The sequence below is a fragment of the Equus caballus genome, chromosome 6 (assembly GCF_041296265.1).
Source record: "Equus caballus isolate H_3958 breed thoroughbred chromosome 6, TB-T2T, whole genome shotgun sequence".
NCBI lineage: Eukaryota > Metazoa > Chordata > Mammalia > Perissodactyla > Equidae > Equus > Equus caballus.
In genome coordinates this window covers 20,377,294-20,396,849 of record NC_091689.1, presented here as the reverse complement: position 1 = coordinate 20,396,849, position 19,556 = coordinate 20,377,294, and the positions used below count along the sequence as shown (strand labels likewise).

Genomic DNA, 19,556 nt, shown 5'->3' with positions numbered 1-19,556 from the left:
ACATCATCTTCCTTGGTGCCCCCCCAGAAGTTGGTGCCTCCGGCATAGCTGGGAATGTTGAGGACAGCAATTCCCTGGAGACTGGGGAGTGGGATGGGCCGCCCGTCACACTGGGCAGGAGAGACGCAGGCAGAGGGAAGAGAAGGGAAGCTCGGCATCAAGATGCACGGCCTTCTTCCCCAGTGATCCGTCCCGGGCCGGGCTCCCCAAGGGACTGAGGGCTGGGTGCCGCGCTCCGGGAGGAGAAGGCCAATGGGAGACAGGCCGGGCCCCGGCCGCCGCTCACCTCCAGCAGGACCTTCTGCTCCAGGTTCTTGTAGGTCCTGTGCAGCAGCTCCTTGGTTCCGAGGACCCCATACCACATCATGTTCTTGGTTCGACTCCTAGAAACGAAAAGCAAAGGACTGACACGGGCTTGGCTTTCTCCAAAGTTGACGGACACTGCGCCAAGTGTAGGCACGGCGTCTGACCCCAAGGTGGGCAGACCAGCAGGGCCTCACCACTGTGACGCCTCCGGACAAAAAGGACATGATCGAGCTACGTATCTACGTGATACATGCATAAAGAGACAGTTATTACAGGAAACTCTCCTAAAGAGTGACATTTCCCAAGAAGGTGAGCATACCCTGAAAGGGAAAAAGTTGACATTACAGAACCACACAAAAATTTATAAATCAGGGTTTTTTTCTGACTGTAAAATTAGGCTTTCCACAGAAAATGTGGAACATGCAGAAAAGCACAAAGGAGAAAACAGTCCCCAGAATCCCCACAGTGGCACGCCCTGTGGATGAAGGCGTTGGCCCGCTCCGAGATTCCTCCAGGCACCAGACTCCCAGGGAAAGGACGGGCTCGCAGTCTCCTGACTGACTGTTCCCCTCGCCTGCACAGAAGGCTCTGCGCCCTGAGGAGGACCCTCCACGGCGGGCACTTCCGTCCCGGAACCCAGCGCGTGAACTCCTTGGCCCGGACGCGGCGAGCCTCCACTCCTGAGCTCCTGAATTCTGGCAGGGCCTCTCTGCCAACGTGCCCGAGACATGTGCTTCGGGACAGACCGTGGAAACAGACTCCTAAGCAGACCCTGCCCGAGCTCTGGCTACAAACCCAGGGACGGTTATACCAGGGCGCACCACACGTGGACCTGCTCCTCGCTATTTCACTCTGCTAAATCAGGTGCATTTTAATGCCTTTCTCAGATATTTTTGGACTAACAAAGGTGTTTTAAAATGATTCGGGTTCCCCATCACATGCTGGGTAGCAGGGATGTCCCTGGGGACCCCTGAGCCATTTCCTTCCACTCAGGAGCCCCAGAGCTCAAGGATATTTTGAGTTCTTAAGCGTGGTTTTGTTTTCCTAGAAATTTCCAACCACAAATAATTTGGGCAACTCCTCGGGCGTGAGTGTGACTCCCTCCATCCAGCTGCCCCAGCGGTTCCCCCCCAAGTGACAGCGGCACTGTGCAGGGGCCACAGACCAGCCGGGGCCCGCGGGCAGGTCTGCAGGCTCTCCAGGAGGGACCTCCGACTCCCGCACTGACGGCTGTTCTGCCCAAACTCCGCCCCAGCTTCTCCCCTCTAGCCCTCCTAGGACGCCCAAGCCAAACGGGCTCCTCCTCCAGGTGATTACTGCGGGGCGGGGCAGCAACTGCCCACCGCCCGCGTTCCACGGAGGAGAGGGAATTCCTACTCAGCCCGGGAAGAACGACTGAGAGGGGTCCTTCCCACTTCTCTCCACTCTCCCAGGCCAGAGGGGCGAGTAGATGGGAATTCAGGGGAAGACAGTGAACCCCCCCAGCAAAAGCCCTCGGAGCCTCTCAGGTGGCCGTCTTCCTGCAGAGGGATGCAGCCTCGTGGGCCGTGTCTGAGACAGCTGGTGTGGCGATGACACACAGACTTGCTCACCAGTGATGCTGGGACTCATGGACCCGGCACAATAACTTCACAGCACACCTCAGGCTCCCGGCCCTTGACAGCATCACCACAGACATGCCTTTCAGCAGAAACCCAGCCGTTCCGATCAACTACAGCCACTGGTTTTCTGGTGTTGCATGTGCCCCGATCTGGTCAAGCCCAGGGGAGGAACCCTCCTCCAGGCTGGCTCTCAGACTTCCACCTGCTTCCGCCCACATCTTGGGAAAGCACCTCCCTTTGTGACAACGAGGCAGTCAGGCTCTGTGTTCATCTTCGGCCTCAGCACTCTGCACACCCTCCAACCCACTGACTCCAGACTCCAGAAGCTGCCCTGCTCCCTGGAAGGAGCCACGAGGACACGCAGCCCGTGTGCGCACGAGGCTGTCCCCACCTGCACTTCTCCGGGTGCTCGTCTCGCTTGTTGTTGAAGTCCAGGGAGATCTTGGCGTCCAGGCCGATGCCGAAGTAATTGTTCATGACACACTTCTCCGTGTAGCACTCCCTGCAGCGAGTGTTCAGAGCAGTTAAAGCAACCCTGTTAGCAGCTGTGTTTCACAGCCTCCCAACCTCTAAGCATCTCTTCCTGAGGGCAAAACGGAGAGCTTTTTAGTTTAGGTAACAGCTTTACTGAGATATAATTCCCATACCTCATAACTTACCATTTAAAAGGTACAAGTCAGTGATTTTTAGTGTATTCACAGATCACGTAACCACCACAATCAACTTTAGAACATCTCATCACCCCAAAAAGAAAGCCCACAGCCTTTAACTATCGGCGCCCCTCCCCAGCCCCCAGCAACCACTAATCTACTTCCCATCTCTGTGGACCTGCCTATTCTGGACCTTTCATATCAATGGGACCCACAACGTGTGGCCCTGTGTCTGGCTCCTTTCACTGAGCATGACGGTTGCAAGGCCCACTCGTGTTCGGGCCTTCCTCTCTTTCAACGCCAGATACTATCCCACAGTACAGGTACACTGCATTTTGTTGATCCATTCACCAGGGGATGCACACTTGGGCTGCTTCACTTTGGGGCACTAGTTGTGAATGCTGGCACCCACGCGCTAGCGTGGACATATGCTTCATTTCCCTTGGGGATGTGCCTAGGAGGGAAACTGTGGCGCCACGTGGAAACCCTAGGTTTTGAGGAACTGCCAGATGGTTTTCCAGAGTGGCTGCACTGTCTTGTGTTCCCACCAGCAACATCACACCTGATGATGAAGCTGGTGTGCACACGTGCATACACGCACACATGCTTGAACTCTGGCTCTCCAAACGTTCCCCAGCCTCCCTAGACCCCAAACCAGTCTCCAAAGCTGAAACATCAGCCCTGCCCCAGGGCCGCAACGCTTCCCTCTCCTCGTCCTGCTGAGGAGACTCACTCCACTCCAGCTTCTCAGGCCCTCCACCTGGCAGCCCTGCCCCTGCGGCTCACCCGGCTGCTGCTAAAGCTCCCCTGGGCCTCGCCCTCCTGCCACAGGAGCCAGACCCCCATCACCATGGCCATGGGGCTCACACCTGGGCGCGGGGGGCCCTGGTGTCCCTCCAGGGCAGACAGTGAAGGGAGGAGCAGCAAGCAGGCAAGCACATTGCTGGCAGTCCCCGTGGGAGTGCCCACACAGACTCTGCAGGCTTGGGCCCTGGCTCTACCACACCTAACAGGCTTCGCAACCTGAACTGAGCAGCGACAGGCACACGGATGTGTTTTTATAACACATCTAACCCAAGTGCTAACAGCTGAGTGAGAGCAAAGCTCTGGGACAGAACTGTTTTCTAAGCTGGAGACCACGTGCTGACCAGTATATAACTCCTGGGAGGAGTGAGGGGTCCAACCCAGAAAACCAGCTCGGGGACAAGGGAAGGCACGGAGACACCGGGCCCGGGGCTTGGGGAAGAGCGGCAGCAGCTGCCCGGGGAGTGGGAGACGGCCCGGCACCCAGAGGCCACCGCAGGCAAAGGTGGAGTGACCCAAGTCCTGGGCCCATGCGGGACAGCTCTGCCACCCTACCCCAGGCGGAGGGAGGAGTCTCGACCTGTCTGAGAGTGCAGACGGAAGAGAGACCAAGACCTCAGCTGCCAGACGTGGAGCTCCAGCGCCCTCAGACAAAGGAGACAACGACACATCTAGCTCAGGAGGCCCCTGTGGGCGATGCTCACGGGGGCTCTGGCTCTGGCCTCACTGAGGGAAACAGCATCAGGAAGGGTGAGGACCAGAGCCTCAGACAGAGCTGGAGGGCGGGCCCAGGGAGGGGCAGACAGGGAGGCGGCAGGTCAGGCAGAGCCAAGGATGCTGAGGTTTCCAGGCCGGCCAGCGCCTGGCACCAGAGGTCGGAACCGAGGCAGCTCTCTGGCAAAGTGGCATGGTAGAGGCTGCTACTCTGCACACTTCCAGCTCTGCTCTCCCAAAACCCAGAGTTTCTGTAAACTGCACGTTTCCCACTGTTACTCACCCCTCCCACGCCAGACACACACGGTTGGCAACTTTTAACCACTGTCGCTTGCCGCTAGCTGCCCAGAACTTGCTATCAGCCAGCAGAAAGAAAAACACAGAAGACTGGGTTTTCTATACGTTTGTCTCCACAACGGGCTCTATCTACACAGGAACAGACTCCGCTAAACTGCCGGGTAAAAGCCCTCGCTGCCTTGGAAAGTGGGCGGAGGACGCAGCAGGAGGGGCACAGAGCAGCAGCAGAACGTGCTTCCCCACACGTCTGAACCCAGGGCCGTCTCTGCAGGCAGGGCAAGGGGAGCTTCCAGCCCGGGGGTCTGACTCCGCATGACTGACCAGGGAGAAGAGGACATACGGGAGAGCAGCAGAAGGGCCAGAGGGGAGAAGGAAGGTTGTCAGGAAAAGGCACCAACAGGGGCCCAGCCAAGGACACTGGAGAGTGACAATGTGGCGGCGACAACGAAGAACAAGTGCAAAGATAGCTCCCGGCAGGAGTGTCTGAAGCTGCCAAAAACCCCAGGACGTTAGGTAAGTTGAGAAGCCACTGGCACGTGGCTGCTGTGGGAACGAGCCGGGACCGGCCCTGCCCTGTCACCGGAAGCTTCCAACCACGCTCTTTAGCTGAGGCTTCGTGATGTCTAGGCTTTCCTGATCAGCTGACATCAACTGGAAAGGGATCACCTGGTCAGCTGTCCACGATTTCTCCAGTTAAGTCCCCACTGGTTTTATATGCCCCTGCTTTCTTTCAACGACACGCCCATGCCGTTCACCCCATACTCACAGGTTTTCTGGTTCAGAGTTAAAGGGATCAGCGTTAATTAACAAGCGACTGATGACTGAGCCGCCAGGCAAGGAGCCGGACATCCCAGGCCGCACATCTGTAAGGAGAGACGGCGCTGGTTGGTGGCCAGAGCTCAGATAGACCTGCGTCTCGGAGGCCGAGGGACGCGTGTCCTTCAGAACGTTCCTACAATTAAACGTTTCTAAGATAACGTATGGATATAACCAAACTTTGACAATGAGTAACCTCAGGTCAAAAATAACCATCATCAACCAACATTTATAGAACAAAAATAAATATACTGGGTGGTAGAAACGAACACCTATGAGACATGTAAAAAACGGCTTTATAAAGACAATTCCCATCAAATGGAAGAAACTCTCCAAAATGCTCTCTCAGCATAACTAATCTTAAGAGTCCAGTCGTACAGCTTTGTGAGGCGAAATTCACGAGAAATCGTTACACATCGAGGAAGCCTCAAGGTCCCTGCACCAACTTAAAAACATGAAACCATGAACATCAAGGCAGAGGTGGACCTGCTTTTGAACGTTCTGCTAATCCACCCCTTCCAGGAAAATCTCTGTCACTGATGAACCAAATACTTCCCATCAGCCTCATTTCCCAAGGGCTTCTGGAATTTTCTCTATATTCAGTTGCGATTCCTTAGAAATTGCCAAATCACTTACAGAAGCAGATGGCGTGGCATGTGCTCTACCTGGAGAGGGGGCCTCAGGCATCTACGTGAGCTGGTTAAGCGAGTCTCACGGCAGTTCAACCCTTTGTACCATCCCTTCCTCTTGAAGACACAGTGTTATCACAGTTCCCAGAGGGAAGGAGCAACAGGCCAGATCCTGGGCAAAACGACAGCCAGGAAAGGAGGACTGGCCCCACCCTCCTGGCAGCGGTGTGCTCCCCCTGCCATCAGCTAGAGATAACGGATGATCCTGCGGGCTCCCTATCACAGCCTGCCTGCCCCTTCCACGTGGGGCAACTCCTGTTCTCCTTCAGCACCCAGCTCAAGTATCACCTCCTCCAGGATGTCTTCCTGGGCCCCCCGGCAGTGATTTGGGTGCTGTCTGCCCTTTGTAACGCCCTCTGTGATACAACATTGAAATTCCCTCTCTCTTTCCCATGGACATATAAACTCTTGGAGGACGGGGACCCCATCTCATCGATCCCCACAGATGCAATGCCAAAGCAACAAGCCTGGACCTTGCAGATACACAGGTTAGCGCCCCACCTGCACAGCTCCCACAGACACAAGGGGCCGCAGAGCTGGCGCTGTTGGCCCCGGCCCGTCTGCGGGGGACACTCACGCGGGAACAGGATCTTGGTGTTCAGTGCTGGCAGGCCGTCCCGGTTTCCTGACTGGGGAGGGAGAGAGGCAGAACTGCCCAGCGACAGACTTCCTTTGCTTATCAGCTTCTCACACGGGGACTTGGACGCTGGGGAAACATAGCAGAAAGCTGTGGGACCGTCAACACAGAACGAGACTGGACCACTGGGGGGCTCGCTGGAGAAATGACCAAGCGAGGGCCAAGGGGAGCCAGGGACGCCTACAAGCCACTGGTCAGCCCCAGGTAGAGGGCGCGAGACAAACCAAGAGGCCCAGAGAGAGCAGGAGGAGGGAGAGGGTATGGAGAGGCGAGGGTCTGGATTCCTCTGGAGGGTGACACGGGCCCACGGGTGCTGAGCGGACACGGAGGAGCTGTGGGAGCCATGCCGGGCAGGGCGAGTTCTGACAGGGAAGGACTGGGGAGCAGCCTCTTAACAGACGCCTCCCAGCGGCTTGTCCAGGCTACGAGGGAGGGGCCCTGCTCCACACCAGGAGCCTGCGCCAGGGGCCGTTCCAGGAGGTCAGGGGCCCCAGGCGGACGGCCCAGGGGCTGGGCGGTGTCCTGGCCAAAAGGCCAGGCCAGGCCGGCTCTGGCTGCAGTGAAGAGCGCATGTGCACGGCCCCTGGCCGGCTGCAGCCAGGAGGCCCTGCGCCCGGGTCAGGAGCCACGTTGCGCAGGGAGGACCAGCAGACCAAGACCCACTGGGTCTGAGGTGCCCAGGGAGGCTCTGAGGGAAGCACGGTCCTCAGCAGCAAGGCTCGCTCCCCTCCTCACCTGGCCTTCACTGACAAACCCACCCCGCAGGCGGTGCACAGACTGGGCCGTGCACCCCGGCTTCTCACACCGCCAAGGGGCCAAAGGATCTGTGAGAAAGCATCCCCAAACTTCCCTCGGCGAGCCTTCTGAGCACCGCCAAACCGAAAGGCCCAACCGCGGCGCTCAGGGCCACCAGGGCCGGCTGCTACCTTTGCGGAGGCTCCGGCCCTTGGCCACCCCGCAGCTCTCGCTGTGGCACACTCTGTCGTCTGACTTCGGGTCTTTCTTGTCCTCCGACTGAGAGAGACCCAGGACGAAGCCCTCCTGCTCCTGGGTCTGGGCGTTCTGCTCGTCGACAGCTGTGCAGGGAAAGACCGTTAACAGCTGTGGCTCTTAAGCCGCAGACGCCACCAGACTGACGAGCCCCCACAGAACACGCGCTCCCCCCTCCGCCTCACAGACAGATTCTTCCTCAGATGTCCTCTCGGCCGAGAGCTGAGCCCCCCAGGCTCCCACCCTGTCCCTTCTCTCCTCCCCAGTCCTGGCACCCCAGCTGCAACGGGCACGGCACTCGTGGCAGCAGATGCGGAGACGGAGGACAGAGAGCCCGGAAGATGTGGAGAGGAGGAGAGCGACGAGCAAGAGCCCAGAGCAGCCGGGGGGAATGCTACGGGGCCCACCTGACCGCCAGCCCAAGGGCGGCGGGCACACAGCAGTGAGTAGGTGGAGGTCATGACCTTATTCTCACTGCTGTAAGAAGCAGATCCGCCTGCTCAGAGGGCGTGAGGGCCGAGAAAGGGTGTGAAGGGAGTGAAAAGGAATAATGAGAGGGGAGACAGACCAAGGACAAGGAAAAGCCTGCTGAGGGGGCTTTCGGGGTCTGAGTGCGGTTGGAGACAGTGAAGCCGCAGGTCAATGTGGTTTTCTAGCATTCTCTTGGAAGCTTAGCAAACCCAAGTCCGGAAAAGGGGAGTGACCCACCAGGCGGGTCTTTAATCCTGTGCGGGTCTACCTCCCTCCCCAAGGCTGACACTGGACACTCGGCCCTGGGCCCCTCCCCCGCCGCGGCCAGCCCCTGCCTCGGCCACCATGGTGCAGCTGCTCCTCCCACTTCACTGAGCACCACCCCGTCTCTCAGCCTCCGAGCCCTCGAGGCAGCTATCCCATCCTGGCCTCTCTTTCCGTCCACTGCCCAGGGCCTCACCCACCATTGCTGGCCCCAGCCCACCTCTCTCCCAGGCACAGGCCCTCCTCTCCAGGCATCCTCAGAGTGCCTCAGCTCTAAGTGCCAAGGCTCGCCTCAGCACGTGCCCCACTGGGGGCAGCCCCACCTCTCCCTGGACGAGGCCGCGCTGCACACCCACACTGCCGCCCGCCCCCCTGGGCTGCCCAGGGCTAGCAGAGTTACCACAGGTCAGGACCCTCCCAGGGAGCAGGTCCCTGCCCAGGGGTCAGTTTCCCCCACATGCTCCCTGCACATGCCCTTGAAAGCGGCCCCCTTCCAGCAGCAGGGGCACCCTCTCACTCTGCCTACCACTTTCTGGAACCCTGGGGCACTGCCTGCACGGCTGGCGTCTTTCCTTCAGACCCGGGCAGGGGAGCACAGAGGAGCATCCCCAGTAGGCTCTCAGGTGGGAGGGGCCGCCTCGTGCCAGGTGGCCTGGAGGTGACGGGACAGGCCGCAAGTGACCTCGGGCTGTCCGGCTTTGGCCTACACAGTGGATACCTTAGTCCATTGCCATGTTTAGGGGAAAACTGGGAGCCCAGGACCTGCCTGAGAAAGCTGCCTCATTATTAGAGACCAACTACCTTTCTCTGTGTGCTCTATGATCTGACGAATCGCCTTCTTCAGGCTGTTGGCTCTGAGCATGAGCTGCTCCCGAGGCCGGAAGATCTGTGGCCGGGCTGGGCACGCCGAGCCCACCGAGCGGTCCCCAGTGGGGCCACAGCCACTGCCCGCCCCGTCTCCATCTTCTGCCTCCTCGGCAATGGTGGGGGGTGGGGTGGGCAGAGAGGACGAGGCCTGGGACTCGTCGTCCAAGGTCTTGAGGAGGGAATCCAGCTTCTCCTTCAGGACAGAGCACTGGACAAGAAACAAACGCAATGGAGGGGATGGGACGGCTTCTCCGCCCTGACCGCTCCCGCCCGGGTGCCCAGAGGACAGACCTTCTTGGCCATGACCTCTGCCTCCTCCGAGCTCTCAGTCGCCTTCTCGTAGGCCTTTCCCACTCGAGCCACGAAGTCCTTCACCGTCTCACAGAGCACTCTGTGGAGGAATGCAGAAAGATCCTTCTAGAGAGACAGTTCTGGCGAGGAACCAGGTGCCTCGTGTGGTTGACCCCTGGCTCCCCGGAGGCCGCCGGACACTCACTTCGCCGATGAGATCACCACCGAGTGCTGGTCAGAGGTCAGGATTTTAGAAAGATGGGCTGCAACCGAGTCTTCATAGAAGAGAATTTGCTGCACCTACAATTGCCCAAAACAGGGTGGGGTGACTGTCAGTCTTGGCGATTGACAGCGCCATGACAGAGCCCAGGGGATTCCTCACCCACTGCCCCGCCGGCCAGGCCTCCCACGCTAATCTGAGACTCGCCGGGGCTAGCTGGAAGATTGCAAAAGCTTCGTCGAGCTGTGGACAGATGGATCTTACAAAAAAGGACACATCAATAAAATCTTACGAACAGCTCGTGCTTCTTTAGTCTGAGGTTCACCACCACCGGCCAGTGCTAGAACTACGATCTGCAACCCTGTTTCATCCGTACAGCAGCCCGGTCGATAGGCAGGGCCCCGTAACTGAAGTTCCACCCACAGTGGACAACACGTTTATCCCCCTGGTTGGGAACGTGGCCCTGGCCCCGTCCTCTTGGTGTAAACTCTCCCCTTCACCCCTCACCTCTGCCCGCTGCAGCAGGAGCTCTAACCCTGTGTGACCAGCCCTCTCTTTAGCCCCCAGGCCGGGGTCAGCGAACTTTACCAGGCCAGACAGTCAACAGTCTAGGCTTTGCACACGTGTTCTTCCTCTTCAAATGTGCAGACCACTGTCTGCTCGCAGGCCACGCCAAAGCAGGCCTGGCAGGAGTGGCCCGGGGCTGTCGTCTGCCTACTGCTGCCCAGCCCACTGTCCTCTGTCCTGGCGGGGAAAGGGCCCCTGGTAGAGTCCTCCCTCCTGCTCAGCCAGGTGGGGACGAGCACAGGTACGTGCCCAGCGCCGCCCCCGTCTAGGCAAAGTCTAGGCCTGAAGGAACCGTTACATCACAGAAACTGCCATGAAAGGAAACCAGCACAGGCTCGCTGCGAGGGCGGACACAGAGCGGGGCAATGGAAGCGGTCATGGAGGAGGGGGCGAGAGTGGGCCTGGGGCTGGGTGGGGGCCACGGCAGTAGAGGGAGCAGTGAAGCGTACGCTGGGAGAAGGGGCAGTCCTAGGAGACCGTCGTCACAAAGGACCCCAAACCCTGGGATAACCCTGGGAAGCCCCCGGACGACCCCAAAGACCACGGGGCAGTCAGAACACATGCGGCTGCAGCTCGGCCCCAGGCTGACCCTGCTCCTCCACGGGTCGAACCCAGGGCAGGACGTGTAAGGAGCAGCTCACGGCCACAGGGTGGGGGGCGGTGCGAATGGCTGAGGACTGCGAGATCGGGCGACGGCAATACCTCGGACCCCTCGCTGAAGTCTTCGGTGACCGTGGAGGAGGAAGCCTGCCGGGGGAGTTTGGTCTCGTAGGCCATGACGCTCCACCTGCACACACGGAGAGAGGCAGCCCTCAGCCAGCGGCTCCAGCCCCCAGCACAGGCCCTGGCCCCGCCTCTTCATCACCCTTCACCCCGCCCCCATCAATTCTGACTTGAGCGTAAGCCCTTTATCTTGACTCCTGTCCCACAACTTGGCTCCTGACTTAGCTGAGAACTAACATCACAACCAAGAGGGCATGGCCACTCTGCCGAAGGAGGTGGCAGGTGTCCCATAACCAGCTGCTGCTGGGAGAAAGGGGCTTCCACTTCTTGAGCTACAATAACCCAGCCAGCAGCCGGCTCTCCCAGGTAGCAAGCACTCACAGGCACAGAGGCCTCCCTTAAATGAGAAGAACTGGGAGGGGCAGCTCAAACCGCACCTGCCAATCACAGCTGCGGTCCTCTGAGAGAATGTGACGCACTTTCAACAATACCAATGTGCCACAGGCTGTGGTTAGCGGGATTTCATATGTGTAGCTCAGAAGTAAAAGTAGCATGCCAAAGGATTTTAAACACGTACAGGATAAGTAGGCAAAACGTAGCTGCTTCTAGGAACTGCCTAAGGGACAATGGGATTGCTCAACCGCAACATGGAGGACTCTGCTGACGGGTCAGATCAGGGCTGAGCCGGCAGAGGGGCAGAGCTGCCTTCTCTATGGGCCCCCGGGGATCAGACTGGGCCTCGTGGGAAGACCTGACCACTCGAGGGCAAGCTTCCTAAACTGTTCTGTTCTGTTTTTACCTTTTTCATAATCTGATCAAACGTTAAAGACTACCAGAAAAACAGAATTCCTGCTCAGGTCAAATTTTTACAAATAACTGCAGGGGCCTTATGGTTACCAGGGACCCGGGGCCAGGACACCTGGTCAAGGTGACGTCTCTCTCAGAGTGGCTCCTCGGGTGCAGCCTGGGATGCTCCCCCCTCACCTGTCCAGCATCTTGGTGCTGGCTCTTTCCAGCTTCTCCAGGATCTGTGGGAGCTGCGTGTCATCATCGCAGGCCGAGCCCCAGCCCAACACGCGGGCCAGGTCATTCCCTGTGCCGAGGGGCAGCACTCCCAGCTGGCACTGGAGACAGAACACAGGGGAAGACATGGCATCAACCAGCCTCTTTTATATCTACAACGCTGGCTAAATTCAGTGTGAGTCTGATCTACATTGTATGGCACTGACACTCCAGGCAGAGCCACTAGACAGGACAGTGGTCTTTCTAATCCAACAGAAGATTCCAGGGCTGTCTGACTCCCCACCCTGCCACGGGCCTGCTCCTCACCTGTGGCCACATCCTGACAACCAACCCTCTAGGGCCTCTGTCATCTACATTCCCAAAGTCCCCTGCTTTCCCATTTCACAGCTGCAGTCACAGTCCTGCCCCTGACCGGTGAACGTCTGAGTTCCTGGAGAACCATTCCATGACTCCCCACTGCCTGCCTCCATCCACTACAGCATCACACTCTCTAACGCCAAGCTCATCTTCCAAATAAGCACTGCTGTCCTTCCTTCCCCTAAAACCATCTTCAGTGGCTTTAAGTCCTATCAAAACAGGTACCAGGACACCCACAGTCTGGCCACCAAACTCGAGTACACCCCAGCGCTCAGCCTGCCACCCCCCAGAGAGACCCCACACACTGCTCAGGCCTCGCCACCACCTGGAATTCCCACCCCGGGGCCACCATGGAAACCCCACCGTGCCAGTTCACTGCTCAGCAAGCTCCCTAGACACCGGCTGCCCAAGAGCTCTCCACCCCAACCCCGGCATGCAGGGTGCAGGGAGGGTCATCTACTCTCCCTGGGCACAGCACAGCCTGTGGTCACCCACCCCGGACATGAAAGAGGCCTCGTCACCCTGCCAGGGACAGAGCACTGGACAGAAGTCCCCACCTCCCCGAGGGTGAGGGCAGCAGCCCGTGAGCAGGCGAGGACAAGGAAGGCTGAGCACGGGCAGAAAAGACCCGGCGCCGGCTTCCTAGAGCCTTCGAGAAAGGCTGGGCCGTGGAGGGAAGGCCAGCAGTGGAGAGGTGACCCACCTGCCAAGCCTGAGCTCGGTCAAGAGGAGGGCAGTGAGGAGAAGAAGCCGGAGAAGCAGAGAAGGAAGAAGGATCCAAACTGGGGGCTCTGGTAAGCTGTGTGAGCAAGTCTGGACTCTACCCCAAAGCCACGGAGCCCCAAGGAAGCTCAGCAGGGCAGGGGAGTGAGCGGAACTGCCCGTGGGGAAGGGCGCCGGTGAAGAGTGGACAGATGGAGACCCAGGATGAGCAGCACACGGTGGGGGCCTGGCCACCCTGGGGTGGCAGGACTGATCCCCAGCAATCAGCCAGAAAGGAGGAGGGAGGGCAAGGGAAGAATCCAGAAAAAGAGTCAGAACAACACTCAGATCTCTGGCTTGGACGCCTAGTGGACGATATTTTCAGACTCCGAGGCAAGGCAGGGAGGGCTTGAACGGTGGGCTCAGGGCCGGATGCGCCGGGCCTGAGGCACTAGGAGGCATCTATCTAGGAGGGTGGGGAGAGGCAGCCAGGAAGATGAGAAACACCAAGAAGGCGTGGGGTCCTGGGGAAGCCGGGGAGAGAGGCGTGACCAGAGGATCGAGTGCCGCCTTGACGCCAAAGCAGACCAATGCTCACTGAACGCGGCCAAGCGGATGGATACCTGTCTCCCTGACTCCTGATGAACCTGTAACACCTGGAAGTCAGCGAAACTCAATCCGGGCCTCAGAGCACCAGAGCAGCTTCACCACTAGGGGGCAGTGTTCTCCTCCCTGAGCTGGCGGCCTCACTTGAGCAGACAGGTCCCAGCACACGGGGACCATCCACTCTCCAACATGAAGCCGTGCCCAGGGCAGTACTGACATCAAGTCCACCCACCTACAAAGACCCCCAACACCAGGAGTGGGGAGAGAACGCCAAGTCTCTGAAAAATAGACCCAGATCAGGTCAAAGATTCAGACGAAAAGTATGTTGAAAGCAAATGACAACCTAGAAAACTACGACCCACAAGGAGTTTGCATCCCTATTATAACAATAACCTTTAGAAATCTTTTTTTTTTTCCTGAGGAAGACTGTCCCTGAGCTAACATCTGTGCCACTCTCCCTCTATTTTGTATGTGGGATACTGCCACAGCATGGCCACTGACAAGTGGTGTATGTTTGCACCAGGAACCAAACCCAGGCCGCTGAAGCACAGTGCCCTGAACTTAACCACTAGGGCTATGGGGCTGGTCCCAGACAACAATTCTGTAAAAAAGGTAAATACGTCAATCAGAAACTAGCAAAAAACATGAAGAGGTGATTCATTTAAAATTTCATAGTTAATTGAGATGTTTGAATTTGCCAGTATTAAAGAAACAAAAATAAAAACATGACTTTTTTTGTCTGCTGAGTTGGGCAAGAACGAAAACGGTGAACAATGGACAGCATGGGAAAGGAGAGCGTTATGCAGCCTCAGGAACGTAAACTGGAACAGCCCAGCACACATCAAAATTTGAATCTGGGCGCTCTTCAGAAGAGAACACCACTGGGAAGGCATGGCTATGGTTTTCCTGAGAGCCGTGTTCATGAAGCAGTCGAAGCACCCGTCAGTGGGGAGACGAGCCCACCCAGGGCTGCGCAGCTCCGCCCAGTGGAAACCACCATACCTCTCTGCTTACTGACCTAGAGGGCGAGGTGCGTGCAACACACTGCTTTTGAAAACGCAGGAACAGAACAGCACAGGTAATGAGGCCGCCGAATTAAAACTGCATTACATGTGGTACTGTACACACGCTGATGGAGAGAGGCCTGAAGGCAGTTCCCGGGAGGCGGGCAGTGGTTAGCCATGGGGCATGAGGATGAGGGCACAGGGAGGGGGAAAATCAATGAACACTTTTTTTCACACAGCCAGGAAAATCTAATTTCATCTTAATACAAAAAAAACCTAAGTCCAATAACCCCTAACTCAGACCTGAAGTTGAAGTCCACTTCCGTCTGCTCCTCACAAGCAGGAGGCACCAGGCAGCAGATTTCATCACAACCCAATAAAGAGCCGGGGGGCGTGCAGGAAGGCAGCCCCACCCCAGCCTGGACCTTCGGGGACTGGAATGCTCTTTTCGTAGCTCCCTTACTTCTGTCTGTGAAGTTCCCAATCCTGGGCCCAGCCCCTGGGCCCACGATGCCATCGAACTATCTGCTCTTCCCCGCCCCTTCCCCTCCTGCCTGGAACAGCGCTCCCAGGAGATAAGGAGCAGCACCCGGGACGGCACGGCCTCTAGCCAGGGCACTGCTCTCCCCAGGGCTGCCGTCCACGAGCAGGTACCTGTTTGTGAAGGTTGAGGCTGTCGATTTCAGAGAGGACCCAGCCAACACTGCCATCACCACCACAAACCAAAATCCGGAATGTGTCAAACTTCTGGAATAAGCGTAAACTGCAGAGAAAAGAGAATGTCAGTGAATGAGGTATGGTCTAAAGGACAAATGACAGCCAGCTAGTCCTGGGCTGAGGGGCCCCATCCGTGCCCCTAAGAGCTGACCCTGCACCCCCTGATGTGAATAAGCTCTAGGAGGCCAGAGCCCAGGTGTGTGCAGGCTCAGCAGTTGGGGCCGCCAGGCGCCTGACAGCAAAGGCTCCTCCTGAGGGGCCCTATCCACGTGCTGGCTCCCAGGACCATACAGATGCCGAGGACCTCCAGGCCTTCCTGGAAGACAACACTTGCACTCATCCACCAGAACGTGCCACTCGGCATCCCACGGGTGCCTCCTCGTCCTGGGATTCCTTCCTGGGAGAACGGCAGTGCCACCATCAACCTAGTTATGGGACCAGGCCCCACTGTCCCTTTTGAGTGTAGGTCACCATCACTTCTCTCGTAAACCCTAGAAGAGCCTCGACCTGCTTCACGTCTTCCTCGGGAGCAGCCAATGCGCGCTCCCAGCCTGATCTTCCCAAAACAAGTCTCGTCGAGCGTCCAGCTTTTAGAAGTTGCCACTTGTTGCCAGGAAATGTTCGAACCTCTCGGCCAGCACCCATGGCCCTCCCTGGCCAGCAGCTGCCGCCGTCTGCCCAGCTCCTGCCACTCGCCCGGTGGCCCCGCCACGTTCTCGCCTCTTCGCACACGTGGCGCCCTCTGCCAGGAAGGCTCCCCGTCCCTCCCTACCATTAAATACTAACTCCCCTCACATGCTGGCTCAGCGGAGAAACTGAGACCCCCAGTTGTATTTGTAAGCCCCTTCTCTGGGTTCCCAAAGAATCTGCACACCATCCTGTCAATGTGACAGACCCCTGTCATGTGAGTGACCACCCTTGTGTGCTGCACCCCCGGGAGGCAGGGACCCCACCTTGTCTGGCCCCGCCTCGAGCACAGAGTCTGAGCCAGAGGAAGTCTTAAAGAAGAAACAGGAATCAGCGACGCGGCACGAAACTCAGGGTGGAAATAGCGGTGAAGTCAGGCGGCACCTGACTTTCAGGTTGTGAGAGAAACAGCCACCTGAGGTCCTTCAAGACCCCTGACCTCTCTCAGGTTCCTGCTCTCTGGAGAAGAGGTGACACGTCAAGGCTGGGAATCAGGAAACTAAAGAGGGGCCGGCCTGGGGGCGCAGCAGTTAAGTGCGCACATTCCACTTCGGCAGCCTGGGGTTCACCGGTTCGGATCCCAGGTGTGGACATGGCACCGCTTGGCACGCCATGCTGTGGTAGGTGTCCCACATATAAAGTAGAGGAAGATGGCATGGATGTTAGCTCAGGGCCAATCTTCCTCAGCAAAAAAAGGAGGATTGGCAGCAGTTAGCTCAGGGCTAATCTTCCTCAAAAAAAAAAAAAAAAGGAAACTAAAGAGTCTCCCTAAGTCCTGTCACAGACAGCGTGAGATCAAGGCTGCTTCCCAGAAACAGGTGGCTACGAGATTAACTCCCGCTGCACCTCGGGGGCTCCCTAAGTTGTCCTGACTCGTGCCTGAGCCAACTGCGAGCTGTGGGGTCTGCCAAAATTAGCACGTGATTATTCTCCAGTTCTGCCGAGCAGCCCGCCCTGCCCAAAGCCACGTCAGAGCGTTCAGCCAGCATCCTTGGTTCCGTGCTGAGTAATGGCCTGCACCTGCTGCTATTTCACGACAAGGCGGTGGATCCCTCCATTGGCCCCGTCTCTACCTAAAATGATTCCCCTACAAGTCCAGTGGTGAACGTGCTCTTCCATCCTTCAGTTAGGAAGTCTGTCCGCAGAAACGTGCAGCGGGCCGCCTCCGAGGGAACAGGCTACCAAGAAGCCATCTGTGACCCTTCTCCAGCAGTGCCTTGCTGCAGGCGGGAAAACCAACACCCAGGCCCCAGAGGGCCGGCGCGCTCCTCTGCGCCAGGCGCCCGGCCCTGACAGCAGCCCCTGGCTGCAGAAACAACAGCCTGGGCACCCCCCAGGACAAGACGCACCAGACGAGTCCCGCAGGTGCCTCCCGCAACACACATCTCGCCAGCCTCCCTCCCCCTCATGCTGGGGCTCTCAGAGCTCAGTCCTGAACTGGCGCTTGCAAACGAGGAAGCGGCTAGTCCAAACTACGAAACTTACAGAAACAAACGCTTCCCACAAGCCTATAAAATGTGCAAAACCAGGAAGCACACACACCCGCTCTCCAGCTGGCAGATAATGCGGTAATTACTCTTCCCCACACACAGGCCTGGCTCAACTGAGTGTCCCTGCGCCCACAAGCTGAGACCTCTTGTGTCCTCCCAAAGGAAGACTTCCGTCTGTCCTCGCTGGGGAAGCTCCCTCCTCAGCACTGAGCAGCCTGTGAAAAGGATGGGCAGACCTGAGCCCCCGACATCAAAGGGCGTCCACACTGCCGGACCCGGCACACGCAAAGCGTGTGCTGCACAGTGGCAGGCCACACACCACCCCCTGGGTTTAAAAGTGTGTGTGCACACAACTGAAACGCACTTTTGAGAGCTAGAAGGACACACAACTCTATTAAGAGTGCGTCCTCTGTGAGTGGAATGTGATAAGGGGAGGGCTCAAGAAAAACAATTTTTATTTCCTATTTAAGATTTTCTGTACCTTTGAATCTCTTTTTAGTTAGCATGTATTATCTTCAAAATTTTAAAAACTCCAAGAAAGAAGCATCTGGCATCCTACCCGAGGTGCGGTCCTCCATTCATGAGGTCGAAGACCTGGGCGGGGTTCAGCAGCTGCTTGAATCTTCTGAGGAACTTCACACCTTGGTTGTCCCCACTTTTTGAATTGACAAAGACCAACAACGGGCTTGTGCAGGATGGAGGACACGTGGCCTTCCAGAAGCCTGGATGTGGGAACAGAAAAGGACAGAAGAAAATGTGAAAGTCGGAAAGACACCAGGGCCCTCGTAATCTCGTGAGAAGCAGAAAGCCCCAAGGGACGTGTGACTCATTCCACACGCCCAGCAAACCAGCAAGACCTTTCCCCATGGACAGGGAAGCGAGCCCCATCCAGGCTGACCTCACGTCTACAGGATTCTAAAGCTCAGAGAGACCCTGCGCCCCACTGCTCAGTCCCTCCTGCTCCATCTGGCAGAGCTGGTTCCTCAGACACGTGCCAGTTTCCCACTTTCCGCCAACACTTGTTAACATGCCTCACCACACACCACCTGGACAAGGGGGAGCAGTGTCTGCGACTAGCCGGAGACTAGCTGATGGAGAGCACCCCAGAGAAGCAGCATCTCAGGATCAGCTTTTACTCAATAACCAATGGACGCCACGACCTTCAAGTCAAGTCCCCGCCTCCAGTCTCAGCGTGCCCCACAGCCACCAGGATGCCATTCACCACCTCCGGGTGCAAGCCCTCTCTTCCCAACAGCTGGGCCTAAGCTTTTTCCAACCATGTCTCAAAATCACCACTATAACCAGTTCTAGAGTCAGGGAGGGGAGACTGCATGGAGACGGCAGCTTGAGGAAATGGGTAGGACAGGAGAGCGTGCGGTACCCACCATCGGAGTCGATGCTGTTGAGAGCCGTGGGAGGGATGACGGACACCTTACACAGGCCCAGTGGGCACTTGGTCAGTAGGGAGTCTTTACAGGACGTGTGTACCTGGAACCAGAGTCGACGCATCACAAGGGGTCACTGGCCTCCACCACATCCACCAGAACTCTCCCCAGCCTGCAGCTGCAGGAGCAGTGGGCTCTCCAGAACCAGGGAGCAGACCAGGATGCAGCGGAGGGATGAGCCCATGCACGAGCCTGCAGGGCCACGTGCTCACTCACCATGGCTTTGCACCAGAGGCAGCGCCAGTCCTGCAGGCGCAGCACGCTGCCGCAGGTCTTATCGCACACCGTGCACTTGGCACTCACGGGCAGGTTTCCCTCCAGCCACTGGTGAGGCATGGCGATCTGCAACCCAAGCAGAGACGCACTCTAGGGGTGGGCCCCGGGCCCCACGTGTGGGGAGGGAAGCCCTCCAGCAAAAATGCCCCCAAATGAACTCAACCAAGACGTTCTTCTCCACACAAGCCCAGGGAGGGCAGGGCAGCCAGTGCTGTCCCACACCACCACTCCTGCTGCAACGTGCAGCAAGACACACAGGGACTGGACAGAGCTCGGCCCACACTGAGCCCCCAAATACACGGTGGGAACAACTCAAATGAAAACCTGAGAGGAAGAGAACTG

At 57.8% G+C, this 19,556-nt stretch overlaps 1 protein-coding gene across 11 annotated transcripts in view; it reads right to left on the bottom strand.

Moving 5' to 3' along the window:
- DGKD (diacylglycerol kinase delta) overlaps positions 1-19,556 on the bottom strand; it is a 109,304-nt gene that overhangs the window by 16,197 nt on the left and 73,551 nt on the right. For all 11 annotated transcript variants that reach the window (XR_002808523.2, XM_023642614.2, XM_023642615.2 and 8 more), the window contains 15 exons: positions 19,155-19,280; positions 18,879-18,981; positions 18,053-18,215; positions 15,254-15,362; positions 11,892-12,031; positions 10,887-10,971; positions 9,603-9,697; positions 9,398-9,497; positions 9,041-9,314; positions 7,441-7,590; positions 6,455-6,583; positions 5,139-5,235; positions 2,299-2,409; positions 287-383; positions 3-110 (listed from right to left, as the gene is read on the bottom strand). Coding sequence is in view for 10 of the 11 variants with exons in the window: in XM_023642614.2 (XP_023498382.1) it covers positions 3-110; positions 287-383; positions 2,299-2,409; positions 5,139-5,235; positions 6,455-6,583; positions 7,441-7,590; positions 9,041-9,314; positions 9,398-9,497; positions 9,603-9,697; positions 10,887-10,971; positions 11,892-12,031; positions 15,254-15,362; positions 18,053-18,215; positions 18,879-18,981; positions 19,155-19,280 (1,887 nt within the window). In the remaining variant the exon portion in view is untranslated. The remainder of the gene's footprint in view (positions 1-2; positions 111-286; positions 384-2,298; positions 2,410-5,138; positions 5,236-6,454; positions 6,584-7,440; positions 7,591-9,040; positions 9,315-9,397; positions 9,498-9,602; positions 9,698-10,886; positions 10,972-11,891; positions 12,032-15,253; positions 15,363-18,052; positions 18,216-18,878; positions 18,982-19,154; positions 19,281-19,556) is intronic.